At 44.1% G+C, this 26,993-nt stretch overlaps 3 protein-coding genes across 12 annotated transcripts in view; all 3 read right to left on the minus strand.

The window, feature by feature from the left end:
- Window positions 1–15,157, minus strand: part of LOC118230442 (apoptosis-stimulating of p53 protein 1-like) — a 31,298-nt gene extending 16,141 nt beyond the window's left edge. For 3 of the 7 annotated variants that reach the window (XM_035423460.1, XM_035423461.1, XM_035423457.1), the window contains exons 1-5: window positions 14,938–15,078; window positions 13,889–14,063; window positions 8,029–8,176; window positions 5,898–6,020; window positions 4,622–4,692 (exon numbers count right to left, since the gene is read on the minus strand). In XM_035423460.1, coding sequence (XP_035279351.1) covers window positions 4,622–4,692; window positions 5,898–6,020; window positions 8,029–8,176; window positions 13,889–13,897 — 351 coding nt within the window. In that variant the 5' untranslated portion in view covers window positions 13,898–14,063; window positions 14,938–15,078. Of the gene's footprint in view, window positions 1–385; window positions 1,385–2,038; window positions 2,297–4,621; window positions 4,693–5,897; window positions 6,021–8,028; window positions 8,177–13,888; window positions 14,064–14,937 lie in introns of those variants that run through there. The other 4 variants (XM_035423458.1, XM_035423459.1, XM_035423464.1 and 1 more) reach the window with 4 other exon arrangements.
- A 904-nt stretch (window positions 15,158–16,061) lies between these two features.
- atp5mpl (ATP synthase membrane subunit 6.8PL) lies at window positions 16,062–21,042 on the minus strand. The gene is made up of 4 exons (XM_035420915.1): window positions 20,911–21,042; window positions 17,458–17,585; window positions 16,603–16,623; window positions 16,062–16,401 (listed from the first exon to the last, which is right to left on the minus strand). Exons 2-4 carry the CDS (start codon window positions 17,579–17,581, stop codon window positions 16,388–16,390), a joined length of 159 nt encoding a protein of 52 aa, XP_035276806.1. The 5' UTR covers window positions 17,582–17,585; window positions 20,911–21,042; the 3' UTR covers window positions 16,062–16,387.
- Window positions 21,043–23,916: 2,874 nt separating this feature from the next.
- LOC118230370 (reticulon-1-A-like) overlaps window positions 23,917–26,993 on the minus strand; it is a 42,109-nt gene continuing 39,032 nt past the window's right edge. For all 4 annotated transcript variants that reach the window (XM_035423336.1, XM_035423337.1, XM_035423339.1 and 1 more), the window contains 6 exons: window positions 26,560–26,767; window positions 25,958–26,096; window positions 25,548–25,617; window positions 25,194–25,240; window positions 25,017–25,075; window positions 23,917–24,901 (listed from right to left, as the gene is read on the minus strand). In XM_035423336.1, the coding sequence (XP_035279227.1) occupies window positions 24,859–24,901; window positions 25,017–25,075; window positions 25,194–25,240; window positions 25,548–25,617; window positions 25,958–26,096; window positions 26,560–26,767 (566 nt within the window). In that variant the 3' untranslated portion in view covers window positions 23,917–24,858. The remainder of the gene's footprint in view (window positions 24,902–25,016; window positions 25,076–25,193; window positions 25,241–25,547; window positions 25,618–25,957; window positions 26,097–26,559; window positions 26,768–26,993) is intronic.

The raw sequence follows: 26,993 nt of genomic DNA on the forward strand, positions 1-26,993 counted from the left end.
TACCACTGTATGTAATTTGTGTACATTATCTTTCTCAAATATATTCGTGTTAAAAAAAAAAAAAAAACAGTTAGACAGGTTGTGCGTATCCCGTGTATGCATATCAGCACGTGCACACACTTGCACGCACACATACACACAAACCACCCAGTGGTCTATTTTGCATATTTTAATTTAGTTATGCCCTACAGAATATCTGCTTACTTATCCACGTAAGCTAATTAACTATATTTAAAACTATATTTGAAGCCGTTTATATGAAACCGCTGCAATTTCCATTTGTTTTTCACGGCGATATCACATGTGCAAACAGAATAAAATAGCAGAACAAGCACACATTTTAGCCAGACAACGTGTTACTTTTAAAAACGCAAAACGTAGATACCTGCTGTGTTTTTTCCGAGATTCTGAAAGATCGCACTGGGCTGTGCTTCAGCTAGGAACTCCTCCACAGTCTCCACGCTCTTCCGTCTCATTTTTACTCTTCATTCCCTATCTAAAAACCACCCATTTCTGTACAGTAGGCGAGATTTTTTTTCTTTTCGGTTTAGGGTGCAACCACGTCGTTCAAATATGTGAAGACTTTTCGTCTACCGAATTCTTTGTTCATTGATAATCACACTGTAGGCTATACGCGCAATTACAATACAAAAAATGTGCATCAAACACGTTTTGCCCTTAAGCGAATTCCGTTTAAATGCCCAGTCGATTTTCTACACGTTGAACAAACACTAGAAAGATCATGGAAGAAAATCCAGTTGACTGCAATTGCAAATAGTTTGCATGCTTGTCAAAAATGCGTCGGATTTCGTGGTATTTTGCGTATAAAGATACAGCGCTTTTTATTGAATTCATGGGGGATGTACAGAACTTATAGTATTGATCGCCACCGTGTTGGTACCAGTGTGCACCGATCGCACCAGTAAATGCACAAATGGCCAGTTTAAGAAACTTACTAATATGATTCTTCAAAACAAGCAATCACCCCGATCTTCGTTGCGTTCACACCGAAAATACACATCTCACACTTGTAGAGCACTCGCCGACACTTGCACCCTTACGATTCACTGTAACATGGCAACACAAATGTACTCGACCTACACGAGCTAGATACAACGCTTTGGTCTTTAGCGCAAAGACAAAAGTGAAGAGATGGAGTATCGGAAAACCCCCTCATCCCCACTAATCCCCGTCTCATAAATCGGACGCGCTATTAATAGCTGCAAAAATAAAGACTACACAATCATCACCGAACACCACCCACGCGACAAGGAAAGCATTCTTTTAAAAGCGCAAATCCACTTTAGGATTAGGACTGGCAAAATGGAAAGCAATTTACAATTTCGATTAAGACCGCCGTTTTCACCACATGTCGACGTTGCTGTTGTACCATTGACAAAAATACATCTCAACACGTTCAGCAAACATCCAGCAGCAAATACTGACAAATATTTACGTTAAAAATAAAGCTGAGAACGGATACGATGTCATACGAAAGCGACTATATACCTTACCCTGCGTGGACCTAAACATTTGCTTCTGTAAAGCAAGCAAATAATTGTTATATTAATCACCAAAGCACCACCATGGTTTGCCATATGGGCGACTGATAGAAAAATTATTAAATGAGAGGAAAATAATCTCTTTGAGACTTCTGTGATATACTAGTGTTTTTAAAATAAATTTTACAAAGGTGGTGTTAATGGGGGGGGGGGGGGGGGTTATCTGAATTAAACCCAAGAGAATCCCGCCACTCAAATCATTCACTCCCACGCTGTAAAAGCTCCACCCAAATGACATTCCACTGAAGAGCTACCATGGCAATGCACTGTTCTCTCTGCTGTCAAATTAACACACAACACACATACGGACATACAGTGCATCAAATACATGCGTGAAAGCAAACAAACTGTAGGATAATGTACAGAGCATACACACATCACAAGAACATGCACACTTGCACATACACACATGTAGACATGTGCACACACAAATGCATTCACGACCATGCCTGCACCCACATCCCTCAGTTCTGTACCTGGTTACCAAGGGCAACAAGCAGTAGGACTTGCACCAGTAAACCACACTGCCCCCACTCCCAATTTCCATCTCTGGCTGGTGAATATTTGCCATTTCCTCATCTGCAGATATTTCCTTAAGAGCCAGCGCAAAACAGTTCATCTGGGTGATGCATTAAAGCTGTCGGTAGCACCCTCTGCCTTGTAAAATTCACACAATAGTCTCAACAGTCCCAGCAACAGTTCCAGCTGGCTGTTGCTTCACTCCCCACAGCAAATCAAAGTGTTGGCAACAACGGCCAATGAAAATTGTGTATGTAAATTGAACTGCTGCATGACAACAGAGCTGTTTTCTTTTTTTACGGTCCACGGGTCGGAGTTGCAGATGATTAAAGGGTGATTTTCAGCAGAACACCTAGGCACTAGACTGTAGAACTCAAATCAGTAAGGAAAGCCAAATGTCCTGCCTTTGAAAATAAAGCGCACAAGGTTGCTTTACAAAGAGAATAAAAAAGGAAATCAAAACAGGGAAATCAATGCAAAATAAAAATCAAACTATCAAATATGAGGTAAATGTCACAACTTTAATACCAGGACAAATGCATACTTATAAAATCTATTTGAAAGCCACTATTTCAAAGTCACTTTTGAGAAGTGCAGGGAGTGGAGGCAGGCTGAATGCATTTTGGAAGGGTAGTCTACAGCCCAGGAGGGGAGCAGGTCAGACCCCAGACACAGACAGCAGAGATGGAGGGCAATGAAAGAGGGAGAGTAAAGATCTTAGTGAAGATTAAGGTCTTGAAGTGTACTCCAGGCTTGTGTGGATTTGATTTTAGCAATGTTGATCAGATGGTAGAAGGCCACTTGGGAGATGTTAAGGTTCAAAAGAAGAGTCGCAAATGACGTCTAGATTGTTTGTTCGTTGTCTATCTATTTGACATGCTGTTTAATTTCCGATGTCAGACCTAGCAGTGTATAACAACAGTATTCTTACAGTATTCTTATTTCACCCAGTACTTGCTTGCCTAGATTTTGTACAGTTTATTTTTTTAATATACAACGTTTTGTGTAATCCCACATTTCGATTCGGCTCCTTCACCTTGCATCCCAGCTTTGACTGAATTACAACAGACATTCAGAGACCCCTCCCCCAGGAGAACCCCACAAGAAGACAGACCACGACTACAGATGGAAGCAGTTGAGAGTTGCTGGAAGCCACAAGAAAAGATGAAAAACGGGGGGTAAACTAGCACTGTGAGCATAAGGGGTAATCATGTGGTCTACCAGTCAAGCCTGTGTTCACCCTGCTCTGGGACATGGTCATGGTCATGTGTGGAAGCTTGCTGTTCCAAGAGACTGCACCATAATGCAGTCCCGAATGAGCAACTATGTCCCTCCACCCACCCATGACACCCACCCACCCCCACACCCACACCCACACACACTCCCCACTCTGGCAAAGCCGATGGATAACGAAGACGTGTAATCCTCTTACAGGGTTAAGTCATGAAACTGGCATAGTAATCCCCAAAATTACAGAGTGAAAGCCAGCCCCTTACAACAGTGTGCAAGTGCCAGTGCCAGAAAACATAATGGCTGGCTGAATGGTTTCACTACTTTGAGACAAGGTGGTGCTGAATATAAGATAAGCAAATTTGGCACAACATCTTCCAAACAGTGCAAATAAGCATGGCTTATTCTGAGGACAGTCCTTGAGGCTCATCTGTCCCTGAATCAATGCTCTTGAACCCTGGTCCTGGGGAAACATCCCCAAATTCTCTGTCCAAATCAACCAGGAACTACACCATTAGCTAGTGCCTGGTTTAAAAGAACCTAGATGACCGACATCAGAGTAGTAGCCTACTACTTCTTCCGCAGTATTGCCACTGCACCAGCTGGCACAAGTACTATATTCAGACATGCTTATTCAGGAAATCAATCCATAATCCCTAAATACCAAGATGCACATTGTCCTGAGTTTCCCCCACCTGCCTGGTCCACAGGGCAGTGCGAGCGCAGAAATGACCAGGGCAGAGCCAAAATGGCGGCCGGCACAAGCCCCACCATATTTATCAAGCACCGATTCGCAGCCTTAGCCATTAAACCAAGCCCCGAGCTGGTGCTCTGTAAAATTCCCGTTCCCTTCCCCCTGAATCGTATGGGCCAGGGTGGTGTCTGCGTTCAGAAAGGCTACGTTTCCCTTTCCTGTGCGTGGAACAGATGGGGGCGGAGCAGACATTAATACCGACTGTCCACAGCGAGATAAGCCGCGGCATTTAAGCACCAGTATGCCGCTAGCACTCCGAAGGGATCACAGGTCACCTGATTGCTTTACAGGCAATCTCCCCAGCCAACAGAAGCCGGACACGTCTTCCTGTCATTCATACGTATGCGTGCCAGTGTAAGCATCCATGTGCATTTAAATGCGACGCATACGCACAGAGACCAATGTGACTTTATCAGACGCTGTGCGCTCCAGTTACTCAGTTGCATTTCCTTGTTTAGAAGATGCCTCGGGGTGTGTGTGCGTGCGTGCGTGCGTGCGTGTGCGTGAGTGTGTGTGTGTGTGTGTGTGTGTGCGCGCATGCGTACACAGTACATACCCCGTTCTCACAGGGCTTCTCCACACTCCCCCCATTCTTCCTCCTGGCCTGGTCCTGAGGCTGCTGGCTCCCTGTAGGGTCACAGGGAAACTGCACCTTACAAATCCGCTCATCAGTTATCATGGGCCAATTCATACAGGTTAACCAATGAAAGCAATGACGTTCAATATCATTAAGCCTATTACGCGTGCACACCAGTAACTCAATTAAGAGCACTCAGAACATAACGGTGGATCACTGCACACCGATGATGATCCTTTCCGAATGAAGGCCAATCTGTTAGCTCTGATAAAAGTCTATAAATAACCATACCAGAACTAAACCAGAACTACTAACGTACATATTTCTTTACAACAGCATTTATATTGTCAGAACATCGTTGAAATTGCTTCGGTAATTGCTTCGCCGTTAGTTCACGTGTAATCTGAACCTGCACACACGAGGAATCCGTCAAAAAACCTGTCAAGACAGAAATTCATTTGGCTTGTCACTTGCTTCTTGTGGGTGTTTCTTTTTTTTTTTGATGCAACCGAGCATTAACCCCAATGCTGCCATATGAAAATGCAAGTGGTACATTACAAAGTCTGAATTAAGCTTTTTTTTCCTCCCCATTTTCACATAAATACTCTAGGGTTTCTTAATATCTTGGTGAGATATTTTGTCAAGGCAAAAAAAATACAATTTAGAGTATAATGTGTGCAGGCTTGATCTTTTTTTTTGCCACGTATAATTTTTTTGTCATTCAGACATTTTGTGGTTCTGACTCCTTGTGCAAGGTGACAAGGGAGACAGCAGAACAGTGACAGTAGTGACCTCTCACACTCTCCTCTCGGCTCACAAGCTCTAATTGGCTTTCGAGGCTGACCACTACATCAGCAGGGCCCATAGCCTGGAGGCGGGTCTCCAGAGACTGAGGAGCATTCCCATAGGCTGGGCCGTGCATTGGGGGAGGGTAAAAAAGGGGCTGCTGGCTGCTAGGGGACTAATTAGCGACAGAGCTCCTAAAGCATTTCCAATATTAAAAATGCATGCAATTCAAATGCATATACAACAGGGCCTCCATGGACTTTGCTGTAAAGAAACCTTATAACTAGAACCATGGATTTTCCCAAATCTTTTAAAAAGTGCTTAAAAATTGCTGTTGTATTACACTGATGACTACCCACAGTCTGTCTTGCCGTGGTCCTCCAATTTTTCATTTACAGCATGTTTGGTGTCAGCACTGTAAAGTTAAAAGGTGAGAGGGAGCTAGAAGGCGAGGATCCAGGAAACCTACCCTGGTCGCTGCTGCTCTCGGTGGGCGACTCCTCGTGCCGCAGGAAAAACTTCACTTCCTGTTTCCTGGGGCCCCACTTCTGCAGGTGATCGTACATCATGTGGTCGAAGGGGATGGCTCTCTCTGCGGGGGGGGAGAGGTGAAGGCGGGAGAAGGTCTGACTATTACCGGAATGTTCCGCGAATACAGGCGCAGAGGAGTGAGCGTATGGAACGCAAGCAAAAATGGTGCTACAACAAAAGGCCTGCCCAAGCAAATACAGGAAGGACGTGTATGGGAGGATCAAAGTGCGGGAGCTAAAACAACACGCCACACCCTAATCAGAAGAATTCACCGAGGGTGGTGCCGATTGGTTCGTACTGATGAATCCTCCCCTACCCCCCCCAAACCCCAAACCCAACCCTTTTCTTAGAGGCAGCTTGCAGGCCTCCTCAGTTTGGAAATTTTAAAAAGTGGCATTCTTGCGACGGAGAGGAATTTGTGCTGACGTCCGCTCCCATCAGCCACGCAACAAGAAGCTGCCTTCTAACGAGGCTGAGCGAAAATGACAGCTCCTTCTCTTAAACGGAGCTCTCGTCGTGACAACTTTTCCCAAAGGTAACCGTCCCGGGCACGCAGAGGGATAGCTCAGACAGAGCGGGCGCGAGTGACGGATTTCCAGCGCGCTTCGAGGGGCGCATCTCGCACAAGCGTTCATTCGGGGGTTAAGCAACCGTTTCGTCGCTAGCGAGCGCTTTTCACCCTCGGGTTCTGGACGCGGTCGGGCTGTTTCACAGTTCTAGTCACGTACTCCACAAACAGACAAGAGAACGGTTTCATACTCAGTACAGCATTTTGATACGGAGACGCGTTCCAAACGAATCAAAATGTGTCGAGTGCAAAATGAAGAAAACGATCTGGATTTTAATGTTCAACCAGCCTCTGCGTAAAAATCTCTATAGATTACCAGAGCAAGTCTTCGTCCTAATTTTTATTTTAACATACAAGTCATATTCTGTCAGGGCAATAACTTCATATGGTACGGTACATATTGCACATATCACCCATGAGGCCCGGTTTTCACTGGATGAACTGGCCCACCGCAGGACATGAGAGAGGGCCATCACTGGTGGCTACGGCGTCAATAACGATCCTCCTCACAAACGAACAAATCCACAGCATGGACACAAGCAGGGCAGCAATATGAAACATTGCCCACTTTTCAAAGGAGACTGGCCGCAAATGTTAATAAATTATTTATGAAAATATTTATTTCTAAAACTATTCATCCAGAAGTGTGAAGATGCCCGCGTGTCCCAGGGGGTTGTCGACCGAATGTCAGAAAAAGAAAATGGCCACGCGTCACACGTCTTGCTCGGTGAACCGTTTCCAAGAAACGTTAGGAGCCACCCTGAGCGAGAAGTTCATTTGAGGTGCCGTTCTGAAAAGCTTAGCGCAGACTTAAATTAAATGCGACAGCCGCTGCAGATTAGACGGCGTGGACGCTTGCATTAAACATCCGAGAGGTTCCCCGATCCCTGCTCCTCGGCACAGGACGTTCTGTAACGAAACGCCGTGACGCGTGTCCACGCTGTGAGAGGGTGGGGACCTTAACTGCCCCGTTCAGAAGAAGACAAACCGTGCTCCGAGCCCTAAGACAGAAAAAAGGCAGCAGTATCACAGCAGTCATGTTTGAGGGGTTTTAGTTTTAGGTCGTGGTTGAAGGAGAGGGGGGGGCCTCAGAATAAAGGGACATTCCAAAGTGTCCTCCCTCTTATCCTCCGGTGTGGCATGTGTGGGGGTCAAGGGTGGGGGTGGGGTTAGGTTTGAGGCATTAGGGTAAGGGTATGGGAGGGTAGGTGCAGGGAGTTTGGGTAATAGGTCATGTGATGGGGTGTTGGAGGTGCAGGGTCACGTGTTAGCGTTATAGGTTGGTGTCAGGGTGTTAGGGTAAGGGAGTCTGGGGTGCACTGTTGGGGGGGTGGAGCGCTATGCTTATGGGCCAGGCAGGCAGTTAAGAGGTAGGGCGTTTGCTAACCCTAGCACCCTGCCCCCTAACCCCACCCCCAATCGTTACGCAGTAATGACCGGGGGAGGAGCTAAGGGGCAGGTGGCTAAGGCTATCGGCTGGGGGTGACGCAGCCACTCTTACCATTGCCCCTCCAGACCTCGGCCAGGTGGCAGCCGCTCTCTCCGGGCTCTTTGCAGAAGTCCACCACATCCCGGCAACGCGTCTCCGGGGTGATGGGCACCTCCGTCACCGCCTGCTCGCTGCTGCTCAGGTACACCGTCAGGATCATCTGCCAGGGGAGTAAAAGTGGGGAGTGAAGCAGATCCTCCATTCATTTGGCCACATCCTGAAACTATCTGGCTGCATACCCAGATAGGACAGCTGGTCGGCCTACTTGATGGCTCTTCTGCAGAATTTCATTTTCAATTTGCAAATTTATGCGCAAACCAATTGCTTGCCTGTTTTAATTCAATTTAAAAAAGCACATTTAAAGTTAGGGGTATGAAAGCACACACATTCCCATCAGCTGTACTTTGGTCAGAGTTAGAAGACTGCATTAGCGACTGTTGAAGGCATGGATGTTGAGAAAGACTAAATAAAGCACAATCCATAATTGTATTTTGTACCTTTTTGTCCTGGTTTTTATAACAGCAGCTCGATTCAATTTTACGGTATGTCAAGAGCCAGTGCCCTTGGAGCGCAAAAAACTGCGCTCAGAATTAAACTATGGGGGCGAACAAAGGCTCTGAAACTGTAGATGTGCTTTCTACTCAGGGCCGAGGTGGTAACAGGGCTGCCACTACATATTACCCAACTGTGTAGTAAAACACTTAGAGGACCAGCTCATACACCTCATTTCTGTCCGTTTGGTTTTTAATTCCGGAACATTCTCATCTTCAGATGAAGCACGTTCAGATTCAGGACACTTCAGATGAAGCATTTTCAGATTCAGGACACTTTAGATGAAGCTTTTTCAGATTCAGGACACATCAGATGAAGCATTTTCAGATTCAGGACACTTCAGATGAAGCATGTTCAGATTCAGGACACATCAGATGAAGCACTTTCCGATTCAGGACACTTCAGATGAAGCTTGTTCAGATTCAGGACACTTCAGATGAACCTTGTTCAGATTCAGGACACTTCAGATGAACCTTGTTCAGATTCAGGACACTTCAGATGAACCTTGTTCAGATTCAGGACACTTCAGATGAAGCTTGTTCAGATTCAGGACACTTCAGATGAAGCTTGTTCAGATTCAGGACACTTCAGATGAAGCTTGTTCAGATTCAAGACTGTTCAGATTCAAGACGATTCATCTGAAGTGTCTTGAATCTGAACAATGTCCAGATTCAGGGTTCAGCTCTCTGCTCTGGGGTTCTCTGCACTGAGCTGACATTAGGGGCATAAAAAACGCTGCCACCACCATTAACATGACTGCAACTACAGGAATGAGGACTGGACAAACACTCACCACATCACATAGAAACCTGTAGCGACAATTTGACGAGCGTCAAGACTATCAAGCGTAGATATTTCATATGGCATGCAATGAACTTTGACATAAATCCATTCAATGCAGTGCCATGGTTAATGAACTGTGTGGAAGCAGACTGGCTTTAAGTTCACATCCTCTGTGCTGTAACATTCTCTTATGAGATACTTCAGCTAAACAGCCAAATAACGTTAAGGAAAACATATTCAAAGCAAACCTTAAAAAAAACACTTGTCTAAAAAGCAACCTATAAAGAAATGTTCCATTTAAAACTAATACACACAAACAATATGCAACATGGGAAATTTTCCCTTCAATCTAATTTATCCAGACAACGACAGTACGAGGCATGGAAACGCTGTAGAACTCAAACAGCCTGGTGAGACTAAAGATGCGACGAATCTGCACCACCGGCCCTTGACAACAGCCCGTCGGTCGACGCAGCTTTCGCCGCCTCCCATTGGCTGGGCAACAAACCGCCAAGCGAGACGTGGCGAGGGCTGTTCAGTCGGCCGCACCGCGCGACACCGACGGCATGACCACGGGGCGAGGACGTCCCGTTCCGTCGCTCGAAATGTGGTGGGCGGCCAGCGGCCAGCGCCCGCCCACCACCAGGGCTGGACGCCGCGTTCCACGCTGACCCACTTTCAGTGAGACGGGAGGGAGACGGGGGGGGTGGGGGGGGGGGGTCTGCACGATTACTCCCGAGTGAAATGGGGCTACGACACCACGACCGCCTTGAGGCACAGCACAGAAACTCGCTGTGCAGCTCACCCACGGCTATGTGTGCAAACTGCACTCTCAGCTAGGCAACTCAGACCCTCACTGCCACTTTTCCACTTCAGCCATAGTTCCCTGTTGACGCAAGCATGAATACTGGGTCCAAAAACAGCCCCCAACCTCTCGTGCGCCGCATTTTCCCTTTAAAACCAGCAGCCAGGACTCTAAATTAATCCCCTCAAAGATATTACTCTACTTTGAATGCAATATGCCAACTGAAAATCAGTGCCATTGAGAGACTGAGGTGATTGGTATCAGTGCCATTGAGGTGTAAACCTTCTGGGTTTTTTTCATGTTATTTTGGATTTAGTGTATGTTTTTGATTGGTCCAGGCAGGTTTTTTGTGTGCAATGGAGGGTATTTAGGCATTTACATAAGAACGCTGTTGGCTTTACAATGGCTGCCATAGGGGTGCTCACAGATTTGTGGTTTAAAGCAAAAACTATTGGCTACTTCATGTAGACTAACTCCAAAGCAGTTCGTGCAGTATGGTTATGCCTCTAGAGGCTATATACAGAAACAGTTTAATTTTAGGTGTTCATTCCCAATGACAAACATACAAATCGGGTTTCTATATCATGCTGGTACTCCTTTCCTTCTTGTTTAAAAAGCAGACACTCAGGGCCACAGAGATGCAGTTTAGATGCAACTGGCCTGGCCGAGAGGTAGACCGCCTCACGGCCTAATATTAGCAAAAGCTACTTATCAAGATGAAATTCAAGCTACGCTTATGTCTGACATAAAAAGCACAGATATTCAGCTACATTACCAGCCCTTATTTATTTGAACCAGATAGAAGCGGAGGGGTTGAAGAGACAAGGTAAACTGGCATGCTTGCATTCAGTTTGAGGGCAACTGGCCCCGTTCTCAAGAGATTTCAGGGTTGTCTCAAAAGCCAGTGGGTGAAAGTGACATGAACCTGATTGTGTCATTTTTTTATCCTGCAAGTTAGAACTGCTCAAGCAAACCTTTTCAGTCCTGTCAAACTGTTGTTGCTCAGACACCCTCCCTCCCTGTCTTTCGCTCTCTCTCTTTCTCTCTCTCTCAAGCAGTCATTTGTTTCTCTCCACATGCAGTACTGCTGATATAGGAAGTCATGTCACTTATTTCACTGAGCGCAAGGGGCCCCAGGCTCCATGCGTCATAGGAAACCGTTCCAAAAATAATAAGCTTCAAATGAGATTAAACGTCATTTTTGAAAAATAATCACACCCTTTGAGGGCAGGCAGACTAGTATCCTGGCTGTGTGACAGAGAGCCTTCTCCCATTTCACCACCCAACAAGCAGTGGTTGGTTGTAACGGGCAAAAAAATTACATGAAGCCTACAAAGTGCTCCCAGCTCATCATGAATAATGTCATTCTGCTTAGAGCATTGATTGAGAAAGGCCTTCTTTGGCATATTAAACAGGATAAATACACAAACTTGTCTGGCCAGGGCTGTGGGGCAAACTACTAAGGGTAAGGGTTCTGTATATGGGAATGCCCCCAGCACCCCTTATGCATGTCTGACCAACATCTAAAGTAAGGTGGGTTGGGTATAGGTGACCTTCAGCTACAGCAAGTCAGGGCCAATACCTCAAGTACAACTGACTCTGGCCTAAGACAGGGTCAATGGAAATGCATCTTAATTCAGCTTCACCTCATTTTTTATTAGGACAGAGCAACTCAAGACACATGCATTTAGATATAATACATGTACAGAATTGAACAGCAAAAGGAGAGATTCCAGATATATGCTTAGATACGCCCACGCTGTTGCACCAGATGCAGCAAGGGAAGCCTGTAAATCCAACAATATCCACAGGCCTGCCATCAGAACGTTCAGACAAAAGAGGAAACGTGCTGTTAATGTTGCACAGAAGAAATAGAGAGCTGCAAATGATAAAAACGCTCTCTTATTTGTCAAAAGGCATTTGACAAGCTTTGAAAGGCGCAGCCTGAAAACATCCAATTCGAGCTAATGGAAATACCACCCTGGGAACTCACTTAAGAGGAGCTCTTCCAATAAAACGCCCAAGGACACATCTAAAGGACCGAAGACAGAATGCCTTTTAAAACATTTCACTACACAATTACTATTCAGCTTTAAAACTAATTAACTTTACCGTAATTACCAAACTCAGAGATATGTCTGCTAGATCAATTAAATGCGTTCTTCTCACAGTGCTGACCTTGTTCTCGTGTTTTCCAAAAATCCAGTAAGGATTTATTTCCTCGGTGCATCTCAAACTGGAAAATCTGGATAATCCGATCAAACCATTTTAAGGAGCGGTTTCGATGACGGATAAGTGCTAATGAGACCACTGTTTTCGTACGGGTGACAGGGGGGACATGGCACAACTCAAATAGATAACGTTACGGGATAATCCCTGGCCTTACAAGAACCTTCGCTTTCATATGTTCAGAAGATACGTCTGATATTGATTAGACAAAAGCACGGGGCATATTCCTCTGACGTGGGGGAAACATTTTAAATTTACATGTTGAATTGAATCCTCAGCAAACAAGCACCCCACCCTGTCACCATAACCAGTTGCCTCTCGTTCAAATGCAGCAGTCCAAATTCGCTCACCAGCGACGTGCACTGGCAAGTAACCTATAAGCTAGCTAGCTAGCTATGTCTGCACCGATTCTATGTGGTAAATGATCAGATTCCGTCCAATTCAAAATAAATTGTGAATTAAAACTATTACGCTTAATTGAAATAATTAAACGGATACTGGAGAGTAAAATATTGTTTCATTGAAGAAGAAAAAAACAACACTAGCGGATCTGTGTAACTATGATGCATCTAACATTTTATAACGTTATGTAGACCGCCGGTAACAGTTAGACATGTCTAGTTTACGAAACTAACCTTGTTCGTGTTCCCTTGGTGTGGTTAAATCAGAGGATGAAGGGAAACCCACACCACAAATCTGCGGTCAATTTATACATCACAACAGCTGGTTATCTGATTCTACCCAATTCAACATAAACGTGACAAAAATAACATACCATTAGTCTACCCTTCAATCGCTTTCCGAGCAGCTAACTAGATAACGTAGCTAGTTAGTCTATACAACTTGGTTAACTCAATCTTGGTCTAGCTAGTTAGTCTAGGTTGACAAACATTAAGTACCTAATCTGTATAGCCAGGTAGCACGACAGTAGCTAACGTTATCCAATTTTGCCAACACATACTGCTATTAGCTGATCACGTTATACATTTTGTTTGTATAGGAATCGAAGCCTGTATAAATTCACGACTGCTAGACAGCCATCTCACGAAGTCTCCTGAGCGACTGGTTGTATGATTAAAATTGATGTAGCCAAGCATATCGCTAGCGACCAAGCTATGCTGCTAGCAAGGTAACCCTCTCGGACTCACCGAGCGCAACAGAAACAACCTATCAAAAACACAGACTAATGCTATCTAGTAATCTATGTTTGTTTTAGCACGCTAAATAGTATTACAGCTAAAAAGAAAGGGACGACGATGAGGCTATTATTCATACAAATCTTTGCTAGCAAACTGCAGCGATTTCGTCAAGATATGGCAGTTTGACAGGGTTGGCAGAACGGCAAATAGTTAGCCAGCAGCAGTGCTTAGTCTTCCACTGACGCTGTTTAGATCGAGCAAGCTTAGCTGGTTTAGCGAAGGTCAGTAATGATAAGGGTTGACTAAAATTATTCTTAGAAAAAAAATGTTAGATTAGTTAGAAAAAGAGAAAAGGAACACTTACCGGCATCATGGTTACGGGTCAGTCAAAGCGAATGGGACATCAGAGCTGGAAATGGGTTTGCCGGATTGCGGGACAGGGAGTCCTTTTCCTCCTGCTTATCCGCTGATCACACAACCCAACCGAGAAAAGGGACCTGGATCCAGGGGTGGCACAATGGGCCTTCACCGGCCCCAGACTAAAAAGAATTCAGAGGAGCCTGTGTGAAACAACCCCTGCTGTTTGGTTCCACAGCTAGCTAGTGAGGCTACCTGTAACAGTCAGACGATGCTAGGCCAAACCAAAGTGGGTCACGGTCGGAGCTACACGGCAGGATACAACCCAACTTCGGTGCAGTAAACTAGCTAGCAGCTAGCTAGCTAATGTTAGCTAAGTCAATAAAATAAACGAGCTTTATCTAGCCATACGTAACGCGTAAGAGAACTAGCTATACCAAACATGGTGACCTATCCCGTTGTAGCAACGTTATCGTTGACTAGTCAAATTAACAACAAATGGGCCGCTTCAAAAACAACCACATTGTCCAACTAACGCTTGCTAGTAGTAGGCTAATCTTTGATCCAGGCTGTGGGAGATTAAAGTATGATTTCTGAGAGCGAGTGGAGGAGGAACATCCTGCGAAAACACTGGTTGATTTTACATGATGAGTGCGAGACGCGTTATAAATAGCTACACAGATCCCGGGCCCATATTTTACAGTCACTTCTAACATCGCATTTCTTTCCTAATTTAACGTTACGCTAGTATCAGGCTAGTTGAATATGTCTGCCAGTTGATTGTATCCATAGCCAACGATGGCTGCTTACGATGCCTAGCCACTAGTTTTCAGGTAGCTAGCTAACGACGTTAGCGACACACCATAGCATACCCACAAAGCCAGAATACGGTGGGATTCTGCTGCCTCTTTCCCAAGACAAACACCAGCAGGTTTAACTAACGCTAGCAAGCCAATTTACCACAAATCTTGGTTAACAATCTTACGTTATATAATAAAATTGTTTGATCCGAGTGGCTAGCAACGATTTACAACGGATACAGGTTTTGTTACTTACTGTAGTCAGAGGTTAAGCTAGCTAACTGCAGCATGTTCACTCTCGTTTGCGTAGCCGATGGGATGAATGCATACCATACCAGTGCCGAGTCTTTGCGCCGTGCTTGCAGGGCTCTCCGTCACTTCTGACGCCGCTGTCACAGCGTAGTCCCCTACGTTAGCTAATAACCAACTTAATTAAAAAAAAAAAAAGACAATGAGAAACTAATGGCTTTTCAAGGCAAACATACAGTTAGTTTTATTTTGTTGGGTTTGAGCGTTTACGAGCTGAAACTAGTAACTCGTGTTTAGTAGGTAGCGATTGCTTGTGCAGGGAGACAGACGATTTTACTTCAGTATTAATAACGTCACATTCATATCAGAATGCCAATATGTGAATTATTGTGGCTGAGTACCTCAATAGATAATTATGAATGAACTTAATAAACCACAATACACGCCGTGCATGCTAGGTTTCACATATCGATTCAAATCTGATTTTAGATACTCAAATGGCAAATCATTAAAATTATTTCATGGGCATGGCTATCTATATTTTTCTTTAAGCTCACTGGAAAAATCAAAACGCGATGTCATCAGAATTTTTAAATGCTGTTACGCTCATCTCTAGTCCCTTCATGACAACCGTGTTTTAATTCCAATGAAACTGCTGTCATGAAGGGACAGAAGCACAGACCATCGATTAGAGCCTGTTCATTGAAATAATCCGTTGGCGTTATAATGGGTATCATCATTTTTTTCAAAAAATAGGCAATTCAATGGCAATTTTCCTGTAAAACCTTCCTTCCAATTCTTAGGGAAAACACTTAACCAGTTCGTTCCTGGAGAACAAAAACTTCCAAATGGACCATAAAATTTACTCATCCTCATCATGTGACTACTTCCAAGACCAGGTCAAGGCAGTGTGTTTCCAGTGGTCAACCACTGTATTGTGAAAATGTACCTTTTACAATAATGCAGTAGCCTTGCACAGTATGAGTTCAGGAGACTGTGTGGGTTTGCAGATACAATTCTATAATGGGATGCAATGTCTATGTGTTGATTAAGGATGAACTATTCAGTATAGTGACAGATATTATTTGTTAAACCAGATATGTTAAAAAAAAGGTAGGAATAACAACATTATTCAGATTTTAATCAATCACTTTATTTAAGGTTGTGTAAAGACCAAAAAAATAACCCGTAATGGGATATTTTTTGCAACAAAGTAAAATAAGATGGTTTCTATTTTATAAATTAACAGTTGGACCTTTGCTCAATGGCCAGTGTAACACACCATTTGCCAAAGACAAGACAACTGCACTGACAGCAATAGAAGTGTCCTTTAGGTGATCTAAATGAAACAATTTATTCATTTCCATGAGACACGGGCAGAAGGCAAACAATGTACAGCGGGCTGCAGTTGCATTTCTCAAGATGGGCAGGAGACACAAATCAGCAGGGCATCCAAACTAATGTCCGGGTTCTGAAAAAGAAAGAAAGAAAAATAAACACTAAGCAAATCAGTATGTTGGACTGCAAAAGGAAAAATATACCAACCAGGTCTTGAACAGAACCAAAATTCCAAAATTAAACCACATTTATGTAACCGTATTGTAAACAAGCATTTTGTACAATTAAGTAATCCATCACAACCAGAAGTAACAAACGAAAGGAATATACTTACTTCCCTTGACTGCTTTCTTTCCTGAAATCAAAGAGAATACCTCAGATTATTCTAGATTATATATATATTCTAGATGTTAATACAGGGTTTTTCATGCATTGAACCCGCCCCCCCACCAAAAGCCTAAGCCGTCTATAGGATACACGCTAAAATAACTACAGTAGAATCCGCTTAATAGCATAAAAAATGAAACACACCAAGTGCTCACAACCGTGCGTGCTGTAGATATGATTTTACAATATGTAACCCTTCAATAAATATCTAAATTGTTTCCATTTTTTATTCGTCATGCATTTTATAGCCCACATCTCAATGCATTGGGGTGGTCTCTTGAAGTCCAGAACTTTACATTCTAAATGTAGCTAAATATAGGGAGACCAGTTAACGGAGGTAGTATAGCCAGACCGACCTCAGTCGCTGTCACACAAAGTCACCACCTAAGCCCTATAATACTCCAAATAAATACTCCCAAGCAAAAGTTACCAATAGTTGCTGGTAAATTCAGAGAGGGGCTTCACAATCCAAACCGCGGGTGGTGCCATCAATTACATTACTGGCATTTAGCAGTGGCTCTTATCCAGAGAGACTTACACAACTTCTGCATCCATTTACACAGCTGTATACACACTGAAGCAATGCAGGTTAAGTACCTTGCTCAAGGGTACAACGGCAGTGTCTGACCCAGGAATCGAACCTGTGACCTTCAGGTTACAAGACCAGTTCCTTACCCGTTATACTCCTGTATTAGTATTGTATTAGTTCATAGTGGGCGATTGACTAGTTGGGATTTACGGTCCTATTAATCATGACAGCCACACTGCCTCACTGTACATGGGGCACTGGACTAGCACTTACCCCCGTAGGAGACCTTGTAGTACAAGTATGTCATTATGCCCAATCCCACCCACATCTCCTGGTAGGCCTTGGTGTAGTAGGGGGCCACCTTGGTCCACCAGGCTGAGAAAGCACCACCTGCCATTTGTCTGGGGGTTAAAAGAAAAGGCGTTACTTAAGAGAGCACAGAGACCAATGATTAAACAAACAGCCTGCATGTAACCTGCCTCCCAGTGGCAGCTTAGTGTAATGTGACAGTCCCTTGATTCAATTTCACAAGTTCTCAAGGTACATTTTAAGTTAAAATCCAAAGGAAATCCCAGCAGACTCTCATAGAAAAAGTTAAAAAGCCTTTATTTATATGGGCCACATTACAAAGCAAAAAAAAAAAAGTTTTTCTTTTTTTTTTTTTAATTCTTAAAGAACTAACTTTGTAATGTGGCCCATATAAAGGTTTTTATATTATACCAAGGTGAGTGTCATCTGGGATTTCCTTTAGATTTTTGCTGGATATTTATGTCACCCAATTTTCCTACAAGCACCTCTCTTCTACACATTTTTGATGCCACAGCATTGTTCCTTTATCTCTCCATTGCTACATTTTCAAATTATATACAGATTTTACGATTTTATGTGCCTGTCATGTTTCCAAGTGCTGGATAAGGCCATGTATAGGAAATTATATCCAGCTGCTCGTCCAGGCTACGGTGACCTCTCGCCTTGATTACTGCAACTCTCTCCTTGCAAGCCTGCCAGCTTGTGCCATACAGCCACTACAGATGATTCAGAATGCCGCTGCCCGACTCATCTACAACCTACCCAAATTCTCCCACGTCACTCGTCTGCTGCGATCACTCCACTGGCTACCGGTTGCTGCCAGGATCCGGTTCAAAGCCCTGACCCTTGCCTACACTGCAGCCAACAGGACAGCCCCCATCTACTTGCAGGACATGACACGATTCTATGTCCCTGCTCGACCACTCCGCTCCGCGGCAGCAGGGTGCCTTGTAACCCCTCCCACCTGACCAAAGGGATCACAGAGCTTCTCCACCCTAGCTCCCCAGTGGTGGAACGAACTCCCCGTCCCTCTCCGAACCTCCCCCTCACTACCCATCTTCCGCCGTGGCCTGAAGACTCATCTCTTCAGACTATACCTAGACTAACCACCACCACGCTATATTTCACTCTAAATCCCCCCTCCCCCCCCTTTTTCATGACACTTGTTACATGTTGCCCCATCCCAGCACTTTTTGGTAATTTGTATTTGTCCTAATACTGTAGTTGGCTTTGCAGAGGTTAGGTCTGAATAGTGTTCACTGTGTGAACTAAACTGTATTCTTGGCTAGAAATAGCTGTACAAAATAAGTATTGTATCTTACTGAACCTGTGTTTAGTAGTTGTCTATGACCATGAAATGCACTTTTTGTACCCCCACCCCCCACCCCATTGATAGTGTAGATCAATCTCATCAATTATATAAGTGGGCAAGGCCAAGAAACCGAGCATTAAATTATACTGCACTGCAGCATTTACACAATTCTATAGCACAGCTATAAATGTGGCAGAGCTTCTGACCCCAGAAACAACCAGCGATCTCTTAATCTGCTTTCCAAAAACAGATGAAGTTATCCCCAAAATCTAATCGTCTCAACATTGACCACGTGTATATGAGAACAGGAACTAACGTGAAATGGTGCGGATGAAATTACTGCACCGTTTTCGAACACCACTCCAAACGACCTATATAAACCAATACAGTAATATAAGCCAATTGAAAAAGGGGCCTATTGGATTGCAATTTATCCCCAAAATTTTAAAGGTCTCAAACTTCTGACACTTGATCGGCAGAAGTCCTGAAATAGCAATGACCTGATTTGGGTGAAATATTACTGTAGCGTTTTCAAATAATCCCACTCCATACGGTCTATGTATTGTAATCCAATTTTGGAGTGGTATTATTTGAAAATGCTACAGTAAGACGTAATACGAATGAGGTGAAAGATATGCTTTGTCATAAATAAGTGCCAAATGTTTTCATTTTGGGGAGAAATCACAAACCAACATTTCACTTATTTCAGCCTGTGTTGGATTTCATACAGTTTGGAGTGGGATTACTAGAAAACAGTAAGAGATGAGAGGTAGATCAGGACCTCTTCTGTCATAAACAAGTGTTTGAATACCTGTAATTTCAGAAATAATTTCCAATCCTAAATTTAACATTTTCCCATAAACCTGCATTGAATTTCACAGAAACTTTTAAACTGGATTATTTGAAAATGCTACAGTAATATTTCACCGAAATCAAGTCAGTGCTACTGAAGGACCTCTTCTGTCAAGTGTCAAAATTTCAAGATCTATAAATGTTGGGGAAAATTGCAATACATACAACCCTTTATCAATAGGCTTATATTACTGTATTGGTTTATATACAGTTTGGAATGTTATTTGAAAACACACAAGAGATACAATGTTCAGACAATTCGACTAGATTTTGGGGAGGAAAAAATGTGTCTGACCTTTACATATTAGTTTTTAAAACAGATAAGAAGCTAACGTAGCGTAAATCTAATATATAAATGAAAATTGTCACATGATGAGCACAACTGGTAAATTTCTCCTTCTTGCAGCCGCAGCTCAGTTTCCGAAGCACATTAGCTACCCTCTGCAAACGCGCAAGGAAGACCGTGAATGCATTTGAATGACAACCGATTTTAGGTGGACCGACAATCTCGAATCCGGAGCTAAATTCAGCGTCGTGCGAACTTTTGAACTGGGGAGAAGAGCAATAGTGTACAATAGCAGTAACTCTGCAAAAAAGGGTGAGAGGAAACAACGGGAAAATAACCTGCTAAGTTGCCTAGCAAGCATTACTGAACGTCATTGCGCTTTCTAGCACCATGGTTTTCACTAGCTAACATGCATATTTCAGCTAAAATGTACATATAGCCAAATTAATTTTATATTAGTACTTAATGATTTCAATCAAATGATCTAGAGGTCAACAAGGCAATGCTATGTAATTTTGAATTACCCCTAACAGAAAAAGTCTTCAAGCTAAAGGTTGCCAGTCAGCTAGCAAGCTAAATGAATTGCTGAAGACACTGGGAACGTTAGCTAGCGAAATTATTATAGTGACTAGAGTCTGCCAATTCAGAATGACTTAGCTACTTAAGACAAAATCTGAAAATGAGAAGTTGTAAAGCAGAGTTGTGTAGCGCGCTCGGTTGTCCAATTCATTTGTTGAGCTAGCCTTGCACCTGAATATCCCATACCGAGCAGCTAGCTCATTCGCTAAAGGTAACTAGGCCTCATACTGCAGCGCGACCAAATAAGTATGTGCAATAAAGTAGCTTACTATTTACATAACATGCCAAGTTATCCGTAGCTCATAACAAATAGCAATGTTCCCTTCCACTGTGTTCAACAATGTGTGTTGAGATGCAAGTCATTTTATTTTGTTTGAAAGACACTCACCTTGCTAAATATTCGTAGGCTCTACTGCGCAAAGCTGAAGGGAAGGTCACCACAACGAAATGTACCGTGGTGTGTTCTGGGAGGAAACTAGTCGTCCTTTTCTGCGTGGGGAACTTCTCTCAGCGCCATCTTGTGGCTCACACCAGGCTCACACTTTGGGTCTCCAGGATGGCCTGGCTGACCTGAAGGGTGATGTGTGTTTATGCTATTATTTCTCCCAGTGTGCCCAGGAGCTGCAGCTCGGAGGAATATGGCTGTTGTAGTCGCGAGGTACCGGAACCTCTTGATTGCGCTGGGAGTCTTGGGGGCCCTGAATCTTGGGATGTGGATGGACAGGGTTCCACATCCACATCCTGTGGTGGATCAGGGGCCCCACATTGCCAGGCTATTGAGTTGCAGGTGGGGCAGTGGAACTGCATCCCTAACGTGAACGAGACCCTTAAAGTACACATTGAATTCAGCAAGGTACACATTTTAATTAAATAGTGGAATCCATGAATTGTATAGTCAAATCAATAAAATGATGTTTTATTACATTGTATTATACCAGGACACTAGAATGTCATTTTGAAGTAGCAATAATCTTTTTCACAGTGTGATATCTTTGCTATGCTGTTCTGCTGAGATGTAAGCGTGAAACAACTTGGCATGCCAAAAATCGGTGACAAAAACAAACAGGTTTAGTATGAAAAGGATGGTATGTTTGCAACAAATAGGCCAATTAGAAGCCTAGTCAGTCACTTGGTGAAGAGATTTTTATTGGCTTAATTTAGAAAGACCCTCTTACTTCCTGTGCTGTAGTGGCATACAGTGACTTTATGAGGATGTGGAGCCAGATTAATCCAGGGCTGTTTGATTGAATTGCATGCTCTTGTACTGGTTCAGTGCATTTGATTAAATCTACCCCGTCATCTCGGTCACAATCACAGCAATCACAATGACAACCACAAGGGGATGCTATTGCTCCAGTTCCGTGCCTGCAGCTTAGGCACAGACTGGTATTGATCCTTTTAGGTCAGTGCATCACAGGTCAGCTAATCCATTGGGTTAATATGCGTAAACCACTGTAATAGTCAATGTACTGTATATTATCGGTTCGTCATGATGAGATCTAAGTGAATATGGGCAACACCTGCCGAGAAGTGATGCATGTGACCATTTCTATTACGCTGCTTTGAACATTACGCTCAGTTTTATGTTGCTTGAATTGTACAGCTCGCTGCTGCTTGGCCAGAATGCCCTTGAAAAAGAGATATTAATCTCAATGGGACTCTCCTGGTGCAAGATAATGACTTGTAAACAAAGGATAAATATACACTCACCGGTCACTTTATTAGGTACACCTGTTCAATTGCTTGTTAATGCAAATGTCTAATCAGCCAATCATGTGGCAGTAACTCAATGCGTTTAGGCATGTAGACATGGTCAAGATGATCTGCTGAAGTTCAACCCAAGCATCAGAATGGGGAAGAAAGGTGATTTAAGTGACTTTGAACATGACATGGTTGTTGGTGCCAGACAGGCTGCTTTGAGTATTTCAGAAACTGCTGATCTACTGGGATTTTCACGCACAACCATCTCTAGGGTTTACAGTGAATGGTCCGAAAAAGAGAGAATATCCAGTGAGCGGCAGTTCTCTGGGCGAAAATGCCTTGTTGATTGCAGAGGTCAGAGGAGAATGGCCAGACTGGTTTGAGTTGATAGAAAGGCAACAGTAACTCAAACTGTCAAAGGGCCCAAACCATGCCAGGTAAATGCCCTCCACAGCTAATGGCTAATTAGATTTTATATTTGTTTGTTTTTTTGCAGATGTAATGAATGACATACCCGGTAAAGCCAGACACTTTTAAGAGGATCTGCAGCATGTGGCCATGTCAGATAACAGGTTCCAGGAAACAGCCAATGTGACAGAACTGCAGGGATTTTCTGGGATGAGCAGTAACTTGCTGAAGGTTTAAAACAATCATTAAACATCACTGGAAAACTGCCTTATGGGAGCTGTGGACACTTTAACAGCATCGACTCTATTAATTGCCTCCTGTTCATATTTAATGCCTATACTTTTGTGTCTGTCAGTGTTTTAGAGTGGTAGGTACATCTGCACATTGCAGGATGCACATAAGGCCTAAATGAATGTACACTACAGGTTTACTTTCTAAATGGTTGCTTGTCATTTGACTGTGACATGTTAGCCTTTGTGTTTTAAGGTCAAGCAAGGTAGCATCAGGTTGTTCTAGATTTTAGAGTGAGCTTTCAGCAAGGGTTCCTTACCCACAAATGTGACACGTCCACAATACATCTACTTTAGAAGCACATAATATCACTGGTTGGCAGATTGGAAAGATCTGTGGTATCTTTTCAAAGGCTTGAAAACATGATTTCTTGAGAACATAAAGTTCATGCAATGCACAATCTATGAATACCATGTCATTATTTATTTTTCATTTTCATTTCAGCATATTAATTAACCTAAAGGGGACTGTGCCACCATGTGGACAATATAGTTAGTGTATGTTCAAAGACAGCAATGCATTGTGGTCACGTGCTCAAAATTCTTAGTCCAAAAGAATTATGTAAGATTATTGTTTCACTGTACAGCACTATCATGTTTTGTTAAATGCTTTGTTTAAAACAAGCACAGCTTTGTTCACTGATTACGCAACTAAAATGCACAATGCAATTTATGACTACATTTTTTTGACACAGATTTTCTCATTTCAGTCGCTTCAATGCACTCCACTTATTCCAAAAGAACGAAACTACCCAGAAAGGATTGTATTCTAACAAAAAAGCTGCAGTGTAATCATTTGGCATTTTAAAACCATGATCTACATTCAACATTTGCTATCATTGTCATGGCTGGACTCAAGACTAGAACCAAATATTTCACTCATTCCCCCTTTCCTGAACACTTGATGGATAACCAGTAGAAGCTTCCGGGCCTCGCTTCAATTTCAGCCTTTTTTTTCTAACGACACAAAAAGATGTATATGAAGAAAGACCCCGTACATTTGGAAACATTTATTTTTGCATTCATTAATAAGTACACAGTCAGTGCAAATGGTCAAGTCCAGGACTAAGAAGAACTACACTGAATATAGCACAGGTTTAACTGGCTGACAGTCACTCACGAGAGATTCCTTGACGGTTCTTTAGCAGTTGATAACAGTACCTAAAAACATGAGTTTGTGTTGAACCTTATAGTTATACAAAATCAAATTGCTGCTGTTAGCATACCTAACCAGTACATTGTTCAATTATTTTGTGCTGGAGCACACACAAAAAAGAAACATTAGTCCACGAAATCTAGTCGATATTCATATATATACAGAGTATATGTATATGTTTACAGTTATACTGGGAAGAGAGAAGCCCCACTCGCAAAACCCAGTGACTAGAAGCAGCTCTAGACTATCACTGCAGATCACTAGAAGCTGGAGAATTCACCACACATTACAGTAAAGTCTTCCGCGCTGCTGAGAAAGGTAGCAGAAAGAGGAAAAAAAAAAAAAAAACTACACTCAGAAAGATATCAAATAGTATTTTCTTACTCAAGACTCTTGACTCCATGCACTTGATAAGCGACACAAAATAAACACATCTAAGTTCTTTTTTATTTATTTATTTATTTATTTTTTGTTACTTTAACTTCCTTCACTAGACTGTAGTGCTCGAGAACAAAGGTGAATTCGGCGAGTTTATTCTACGGTTATAGGGGACAGGAACGAGGCGGGGCGGGGGGGCTTCTCCGGCGCTGTGTGGCATTGTTGTTTTTTTTTTTTTAGTTTGTTTGTTTGTTTGTTTTTTTTAAAGGACGCCCGCGGTGCTGATAACCGAACGGCATTACTCTCCGGTGACGTGTGGGGACCACCAGCCATCATCCAGCTCTCCCTGCGTGGGGCTCGTAGCCTGTCTACCGGGGCCCCGGGGTGGGGGGGGCCCCCCGTCCTACTCCTCCTTCCTCTTGACGCCCGGGATCTTCTCCTGGATCCTGTGAAGTCACACGTGCCGGTTAGAGCGACGCCAACCGCCGTCCACAACGCTAAGCCAAACTGGCTTACGAACGGCTTTCTGTGAAGGTGTCGTACGGGGTGGGCGGGGCTTACTTGGCCACGACGCAGCCGACGTGGGTCCTCACCAGGCCCAGGTACTGATCAATCTGCGTCTGCGGAGAGAGGCAGGAGTGAGGGGGGAGGGGAGGGGGGGGAGGGGGCAGTTCTTCCAGGGGCACAGCAGCCTCAAAGGGACAGAACTCCACAGAAAGGGCAAGTGTCAAAGCCTACCTGGTATTTCTCATACACCACAGGTACTGAGAACATGGACACCACAGCTGAGGGGAGAGAGAAAGAGAGAGAGAGAGGGATATGGGGAGAGAGAGAGAGAGAGAGAGAGAGAGAGAGAGAGAGAAGGGTATAAGCAGGATATAAGCAGTGAGACAGAGAAGGAGAGAGAGGAGGAAGAGCAGGTATCAGTGTTTTAGAGTTTTCTGCATTCACCATCTCATCTCAAATACCTTTCCCAAAGACCCCAATTCAAGGCGCTTTAATTTCCACATGAATAACGCAGTATGTGTGTGTGTGTGTGTGTGTGTGTGTGTGTGTGTGTGTGAAAGGGTGTAGGAAGACAGAGGTTCTTACCCAGGATGAGCAGGGTCAGGCCATTGAAGAGCGCACCCACGTAGGTCAGCAGCCACATCAGAACTGCAAACTGAAGCACAGGCAGACAAACCTAGAACTGATCTTCCATCAGGGGATGACACTGACACATATATATGCACTGTACATGTTTTATATGTGTTTGTGTGTGTGTGTGTGTGTGTGTGTGTGTGTTTGGGGGGGGAATGCCTCTGTGTGGGTATGTGTGTGTTTGTGTGTGTGTCCATGTGGGCATGTCTGTGTGGGTGTGTGTGTGTTTGTGTGTGTGTGTGGGCATGCCTGTGTGGGTGTGTGTGTGCGCGTTTTGCATGTGTGGGCATGTCTGCATGTGTATGTGCGTGTGTGTGCATTTGAGCATTGCTGTGTGTGTGGCGTACACTCCGGTGTCTGACCTTTAGAGAGTCCACCAGGTCCTGCACCAGGAAGAGCCTGCGCAGCTCCTTCAGGCTGCTGTTGATGTAGTGCTGGGCCTTCTCAGCGTACGTCTGCATCTGGTCCTGGGACAGGCACACCTCCACATCCAAATACGACCTGAGCGACAACACACAGACGGTCAGCCTTGGGAGGCTTCTAATCACACACACACACACACACGCACACACACACACACACGCACACACACACACACACACACGCACACACACACACACACACACACGCACACACACACACACACATGCACACTCACACTCACACACACACACCCACACACATGCACACACACACACACACACACACACACACACACACACGCACACACACACATGCACACACACACACACACACATGCACGCACGCACGCACACTATGTACACTCTCTCTCTCTTTCTCTCTTTCTCCCTCAATTCAATTCAATTAGCTTTACTGGCACGACAAAACACCACATACAGCATTAAAGAAAACATGCATTTGACACTGAACAACACTTATTTATCACATTCTTATTTATCACACCCTTTCTCCCTCCCTCTCTCTCCCCCTCTCTCTCTCTCACTTGAAGGGGTGCCCCTCGTCGGTCTTCTGCACGGCCTGCAGGACGGACTTGTAGACGCGGAAGCTGATGGTGGCGGAGAGCGCGGCGAGGGCGAGGTAGGCGACGACGCTGACCACGCTGAACTGCGTCAGGGAGAAGAGCAGCAGCATCAGGCTGCCGAACGCCGGGCCCGTCTGCTTCAGGTCGCGCCAGTACAGCAGGTCCATAGCTGCGCACAGAGAGACGCGTCACACCACACTGATCTCAGGTCAGCGCGGCTGACGGGCACTACTGACAGGAACGGGCTTACTCTACACGGGAGAACCTAACCAGCTATGCCAGCACTGATCCCAAATCAGTGTAGCTTATGCACAGGGTTCAAATGAGCATAGCTTTTGTGTGGGAAAACATAGATAACAATTGGAAGCGTCCGATTTTTTGGATCATTCCCAAGG

Source organism: Anguilla anguilla, chromosome 6 (genome assembly GCF_013347855.1).
Source record: "Anguilla anguilla isolate fAngAng1 chromosome 6, fAngAng1.pri, whole genome shotgun sequence".
Lineage (NCBI taxonomy): Eukaryota > Metazoa > Chordata > Actinopteri > Anguilliformes > Anguillidae > Anguilla > Anguilla anguilla.